Genomic DNA, 7,246 nt, shown 5'->3' on the forward strand with positions numbered 1-7,246 from the left:
TAGCCGAGGGCCACCGCCGCGCGCCCCGAGCGGACTCCCACGCACACCAGGGGAAACCGCGAGCGTGAGCCCAGCCGTCGCCCCCAAGCCCGCACCAGCGCGCCCCGCCTCCAGCGCGCCACCAACAACCGCCGTTATCCACCCGCGCCAGATCCAGCGAGCCGTAGGAGAAGATATCCCGCCGCCGCCGACGCCGACCGGGCTTTGCCCGGCGGCGCGTCCCGGTGGCGGCGAGGAGGAGAGGTCGGGGAGGGACGAGAACGCGGCGGCGCTAGGGTTCCCCCCGATCGCCGCGCAGGCATGTAGATTAGTAATGCAAGTGCACAACCATGTCTAGCCAATCAGTCTAGCTACCAAGAGAGATTAGCAAGTGGAATCAACAAGTTCTGCAGTACAGCTAAGCTGTTATAGTACAAGAAGGTTTACGCCATCAACTCATACAAGCATCACACTTACGTTCAAATCGTATTTTCCCCCACTGGTCTACTATATGTGTTCTCTTGGTGTTCAGTAACATAGCAGTTGTAGCATCTTCCTTCCTTCGTAAGCTGTTTAGGCAGGTCACCCCTTTCAGAACAAGTAGTTCTCTAGTGCAAAAACTTGTTCTCTTGCTCATCCCTACATACGGTGAGTCACGCCTTGCAAATCCGCCGCAACGGACGACTCTGGGGCGCTTCCCATGAGCCTGCTACCAAATTCGCTTCTTGTATTCAGATCCGGCCACGCCTGCTGCACTCCGTCGAGCAAGATTGGCAGACTGCAAGGGCGAACTGCGCATATCAGCTCACGAGAGTGGGAGAGCGGGCGGCAAATTCAGTACCACCAAGGATTCCTAGATGTATTCATACGGTGGTAGGGGATACCCTATTCCCAGCGCCTGCTCATAAGTCATTCAATGCCCCCACACCTACCGTTCCAACGGCCAAGATAATGCTTATATGGTAGTATGAGCCATATGGCTGCTTTCTATATATATAGTAGACTGTTAAATTTCACACAGTGCGTGAAGCTTGAGGAGCCAGAGAGAGGAGAAAGACGGAAGGCCTCTCGCGGTACAAATTTCCTACTTTTGTCTACGACTCGTACTACAATTTTTATCTAGTAGGAGTACAACTCAAGGAGTAGTCCTGATTGATTTACAACTCAACTCAACTGAACTAAAAACTCCCAACTTTTGTCTACAACTCGTATAAGTGACAAAGGAGACGTAACAAGGGATACGCCGTGAACCTGCCTTAGGACGATGGATTCAACCCCTCGGCGATGTGCAACGGCGGAGCGCATATCAGCGACCTCAGCGACGACCTCTTCCTCCACATACTCAGTCTCCTGCCCACTGGCCGTGACCTGGCACGCACGTCGGCGCTCTCGAGGAGATGGCGCGACCTCTGGCGCGACCTTTGGATGCGCGGCCGCGTCCTCCGCTTCGACAAGGTCGGATGCAGTACCGCTGATCCGGATGCTGATGTGCGGTATAACGATCTCGTGCATGACGTCCTGGCGCGGCGCGCCAACAGCGGCGCCTCCGTGGACACGCTCAAGGTGAGCAGCTGGCTCTGGCCCGGCGATGCGCGCGCCCAAGTCTGGCTGCACCTCGCCATGGAGCTCGCGGTTGGTTCCCTAGCCTTCCACCTACGGACGCCAGAGAGGGAGAGGATGCCGGGGAAGACGATGGACGAGCTGCGGCCCTGGCTGACGCTGCCTTGTTCCACAAGCGCGACGTCAATGTCGCTGGAGTTAGATAACGCTTTCCTTCTGCTTCCGCCCACGGTTGAGTTCCATGCACTAACGGACCTGACACTCTGCACCATAAGATTCACCGAGGTCAACGGAGGCCGCCTCAGCAGCCTTCTGTCCTCGTCCTCCTGCTGCCCGAGGCTGCAAAAGCTAACACTCAAGAAGCTGGCCTGGCTGCCGGAGCTACAGCTCAATGGCAGTGCGCTGGAGATCCTGCACCTGGAGGACCTGTCCGTGAGGGGGCTGCTGGATGTGAATGCCTCACAGCTCTCGGCGCTCCACGTGGACGGCTACTTCATGGACTGCTACACCATGCCCCCTAACAGCGTCACCATCCGGGCACCGGCGCTGCAGACACTCGATCTCTCACTCAACATCAACTATTGCCAGCTCGAACGACAAAGACACGCAATCCAACTACTGCAAGAATGCAGTCCCATCCATCGCCACGTCTTAAGCATACATGTTCCAGAAGTACGTAATTAATCTCATGCATTTTGCTCCCTCCACATAATTAAACAGCGTTTCATTGTTTTTAATTTTATTAGAAGTACTTAATTTACTCTGATTTTCTTATATCAAAACTTTCCAATGTAAAAACCGGCGACACTTCCTCTGAGATGGAGGGAATATTTATTTTTGTGGTGGTGGTGGCACTGGTGGCGGATAGTTCAGCATATACTCCCTCCGTCTCATAATATATGGTTTTATAACATTCAATATACTGACATATTATATGTTATAATATCTTATATTATGAGACGGAGGAAGTAATTAGTACTATATAACCTTTAACAGATGTATGTATTCCATATATACAGAAGCTAAAGAAAAGTGTGGCAGAGGATCAATTGGAAGAGATGCCCAAACTCCCTAGCATCACAAACCTAACCTTAAAATATTACTCAAAAAATAGCCACTCCTTTGAAGCATCTGTGACCACTCTCCTGGCTCGATGCAGCAACCTCCGGCATCTCCGCCTAGACAACTTTATCCACAAGGTGAGTTTTTAATGTTTCATATAGTACCCTATACACTATTTAGAACATTGATTATGCCTCCAAGGTCACTAATTGTATTTCTCGGTTTGAATTGAATGGATCACCACCAAAGTATGGTACTCCCTGTGATGTGGGGTGCAGCACCTGCGACCTCCGTGGGAGCTGGAAAGACAATGTGATTTCATTGGACCACCTCCAAGAGGTGGAGTTCAGTGGCTTCTCTGGGCAGGAGTACTGCCTCGACATGGTGCAACTGCTGTTCACTAGCGCGCCCACATTGGAGAAGATGCTCTTGACCACACATGTATCTACGGATGGTTGTTCACACCCACCAACAATTGCCATGGAACCGTTAGAGTTGAGGCTGCCACGTGGGATGGGGAAGTGGACGGCTCACCCATCCGCTAACATGACAACGCTCGAGTGGACACCCGCTTCATCGACGATGCTCGCCGGAGCAGTAGATGCATGAACTACAATCTTGTAACTTATAGTGAAACCTTTTTATGTGCATGGTGAATTCCAAAGTGCATCCATGACAAACATTTAATAAGAGATCCTTGTGTTTGTGTTTGAAATGTTTAAACTGGAAACTTTACGTGATTCAGAAGGTAGGAGGCCGGTGCTCCATATGAAGCTTAGTAGTCCATGATATTTTTTATGTCAAATACATTGTTTAGGCATACTACAAACTCATGCTTGTTTTGCTTCAAGCTCACGAGGTATATGTTGCAATGACTTTATATTTGTACTGTAAATCTTGTGTTTGTGTTGAAGCCTTTTTTCGTGGATTCTGTGTTACATGCACACGAATTATTTTCTCCGTGATTCGTTGTGACAAACGAGATTTGTTGCTACTCATGGACTTGCATTGCATGGGTGTGTGCTAAGTGCTGTAACAATATTCATGCTTTGTGCCATACTGCCATGATTTTTTATGTCACGATGTTGCAAACTTAAAAATTACTGCGTTCGCAATATTCATGCTGCAAGGATCAACCATTTCAATTTGTTGAAGTAGGAACTAACAGTAGGAGAGGTGGTCAAGTGCTACCTCCTCCTAGCCGTGCCCCTTATGGAAGTTGGGATTTTGTGACACTTAACTTGTGATCAGATGCTTAGGAGCCAGGGATCATCCTTATGTTTGACGTCATGTGTGTCCCATGAAGACGTGATATTATTTCAGTGGGAGGCAATGTTCCCACCGATCTGTGGTGACTTGGGCAATCATGAATGTTCGTGTCGTCGGTCTTTAAGGGGTGTTGATGATGATGTGAATGCATGCATACCTACATAATGATTGATGTTTTAAAGAACTACGACACTTTTACCACATTTGAATACTTTAGGCACAAGGATATTGAATCAACACCATGGATACCAAAATCTTCACACATAAGGAATCGATTCTTGCTTTGTGTGCCGGCAAGTGCACCTATTTTTTCAAACAAATAGAACTAGGGCACAAGAAGCACCTGGTTTAATTTGTAACATAAAGCATAACAGTGTGTCACGCCCAATACGTGGTCCCATCCTCGAGGAACTCGGAGATACCACCAAGGATAGAAGCACATATTGAAGACACTTTGTAAGGTGGATTTTATTACATCGTACCATTTACAATATAGATGGAGATACAACCAAAGGCATACAATCGCCAAGTGACACTACTAGGAAAAGGCCTACTAGTAGCGCCGGTTTTTGGTCTAGCAGTAGCGCGTCGCTACAGCTAATGTTCAGCAATAGCGTGGGCCGGCACGCGCTACTACTATCCTACATAGCAGTAGCGTGTTGATGCCACCCAGCGCTACTACTATACCTGGAGTAGCAGTAGCGCCTGGTGGGCACCCCACACTACTAGTAAGATTTCCTATTATTTTTTCTACTGCGTATTGACGTTGTATTTGTACATGTATTATATAGTAGTCTCATCATATGATTTTATGATCATAATGAGTTATTATTTCAGTGGGTGAAATAAACATGGATTAGATTCAAGTGGAGGCAACATGGTGCAGATCAAAAGTACTACTAATCCAAACTATATATAATAACTCATCATGCTCATAATGATAACAACTAAGCATCATCATCATAATAATAACTCATCATCCTTATCATAATAACAAGTCATACTCATCATCATCATAGTTATCTAACAACTTCTACTCGTTATCATAATAACAACTCATACTCATCATTATCATAGTCATCTAACCAACCCTTGTTAATTGTTCTTAGCACATGATAATGAGTATTAGCTAGGACCTACTACCCTCTCTAAGGTAAAAATAGCATAAAACAATATAGACCCTGACTCTCCATTATGGAGAATGGAGATTATCCTGTCCCCAATTCGTGCGCGTGGCACAATGTTACTTCCAAGTAGCTCCCTGTAATTATTCATACATTTTTCCATTCTTTGAATGTCATGTCTTCATCGGTTTGAGAACCCGCCAAGTAGTGGAGAACCTGACGTCGTCCATAGCAGCCATGTACCGATGGACGTGCTCATCTTCCTCCCTGACACGGCGACGCACCACCTCCGGTAGATTGGCGGGCGGGAGATCGGCGGCTGTCGTGGAGCTCCCGCCGGAGTTCCTCCTCGCGCCGGAGGGCGTCAGGAGAGGGGCGGGATGGCTCGCGCTGGAGCTCCCCTGCCTTCCTCTTGGCCCGGGGGACAGCGTCCACCCATTCGCGCGGCATGGGTAGCTGCGGCGGGGGGGCGGAGGGGGGCGGGAGGGGAGGGGTGGACGGGGACAGGGGCGCCGGCCGGGCGAGCAGAGGAAGGGGGACGGCTGGAGCCGCCGGGGCGGCGAGGGAGGCGTCGGGGGAGCGCCGAGGGGAGGTCGAGAAAGCAGCCGCTCCTCCTGGCACCGCCCGCTCCCCCAGTCAAGCCCGCGCCGGCGGCACGGTGACCTACCAGCCAAGGCCCCCCCCTTTGAGGGCCGCCGCCCGAGCCGGACTCAATGGAGCTGAAGGGGGCGATGGAGGCGCCCGCCTGCCGGTAGCAGAACCCCTCGCATGGGGGGCTGAGCTACCCGGCCGGCTAGGCAGAGCGAGCCGGCGAGCGGAGCGGGGGGGCGAGGAGGCCGGGGGAGCCGGGGGAGGGGGGAAAGGGGCGTCATCCGCGCAATCCACCCAGCAGAACCGGGCCGCCGGAGCGGCGGCGAAGGGGGCGCCCGACGAGGAGGTCGGCGCCGGGTCCGCGGAGGGGGGGACCGCCGGGGAGGGGGCGAGGGAGGGCGCCGACGGTGAGGCGACGGGAGCGGCGGGGGCGCCTGCGGGGACGCCAGAAGAATCGCCAGAGCCCGAGCTGTCCATCCTTTCCAAGGAAGGGGTATTGTCGTCTGGGATCTTTATGAGATTAGCTCCCAATGATTTTCCTGAACAAAAGTTTCCGGGCCATCGCCTCGACGGCGCCCTATGACGGTGTCGACGAGCCGCGGATGTGTCCAGGCGAGACCTTGAAGACGGCGGTGAAGGTCTTGCCAGGGGTTTTGTTTCTTCGGCTCTCTCCACGTCGCGTCTGCGGTTCCTCCATCGAAAGGTGGCTGGCGCTGAGGCGCCGGTCTCATCCAAGCGATGGTGCACCAAGAGTTTCTTCGGCAGCAGAAGATGGCTGACGATTCTGAGGCTTCTCGATGGCAACGTCGTTCAAGACCTTCAGGGTCGCGATCCAAGAGGGGTGGAGATTTGTTCCGGACCACAACCCACAGCGGCAAGTGCGGCGCCGTTTGCGGTGGCATCTGTTCAGAGGCTCACAATGCAGCTTTGCTGCTATGGCTTTCTCTTGGATCTTGGTTCAGTGGAGACCATTTTTCTCCTCTCCGGCGACGGCGGTGGATGAAGTTTTTGGTCAATGTGTTGGTGGTTGCAAGTTTGAAGAAGAATCTACATTTGTTGTAATTTGCTGATATTATTAATATAAGTGGCACTTCTCCTAAAAAAAGTCGCCGACCAAGCAAACATCGGACGCGACGTAACATGTCGTCATGTTTTAGCGATCGACCTCTTGGATGAGTTCGTAAATTTCAAGATAATATGCCGGCTCAGTCTTTCGGAGGTGCTCATAGGGATAGGGTGTGCGTTCATAGGGGTGAGTGCATGCGCGTGTATATGAGTGCTTGTGTTTGTACTTATGTTAAAAAAAAAACTCTTGGATGGACCAGGGCACGTCTCTAGGCTTTGTGCTGCAAAAGTCGCTCGTTTTGGCCTCGGACTTGGGAGCCGTGGTGGGGTCCGACTCCGACTATTGATGGATGGCTGGCCGGCCGACGCTACGTTCGTGCTTACACTATATATAAGTTGCGAACCAACCAAGCAGCTTAGGTGAGGTTAGGCCCGTACGCCAAGATCGATCGATCGGTCATCTTCCAAAGAGTGACGTAACATCACCTATCTCACGTACACCACAGAAAAAGGACCATCTTCGATGGATTGAACCAACAATGCAGGGGGAAAGGCAGACGATGCCGCCATCGTCGCCGCACGACGCGGCAGACCTA

General features: G+C 51.4%; 1 protein-coding gene across 1 annotated transcript; it reads left to right on the plus strand.

Annotated features, from left to right (window-relative positions):
• The first annotated feature begins 1,213 nt into the window (after positions 1 to 1,213).
• Positions 1,214 to 3,210, plus strand: LOC123138779 (uncharacterized). The gene is made up of 3 exons (XM_044558658.1): positions 1,214 to 2,211; positions 2,559 to 2,738; positions 2,782 to 3,210. The coding sequence occupies exons 1-3, from the start codon at positions 1,264 to 1,266 to the stop codon at positions 3,208 to 3,210; spliced, it is 1,557 nt and encodes a 518-aa protein (XP_044414593.1). The 5' UTR covers positions 1,214 to 1,263.
• The last annotated feature ends 4,036 nt before the right edge of the window (positions 3,211 to 7,246 follow it).

Source organism: Triticum aestivum, chromosome 6B, assembly GCF_018294505.1.
Source record: "Triticum aestivum cultivar Chinese Spring chromosome 6B, IWGSC CS RefSeq v2.1, whole genome shotgun sequence".
NCBI lineage: Eukaryota > Viridiplantae > Streptophyta > Magnoliopsida > Poales > Poaceae > Triticum > Triticum aestivum.

Coding starts and splice junctions, on each gene's coding strand:
- LOC123138779 (XM_044558658.1), top strand. CDS start 1,264: ATGTGCAACGGCGGAGCGCATATCAGCGACCTCAGCGACGACCTCTTC. Junction 2,212..2,558: donor TAAGCATACATGTTCCAGAA/GTACGTAATTAA, acceptor CCATATATACAG/AAGCTAAAGAAAAGTGTGGC. Junction 2,739..2,781: donor TAGACAACTTTATCCACAAG/GTGAGTTTTTAA, acceptor TACACTATTTAG/AACATTGATTATGCCTCCAA.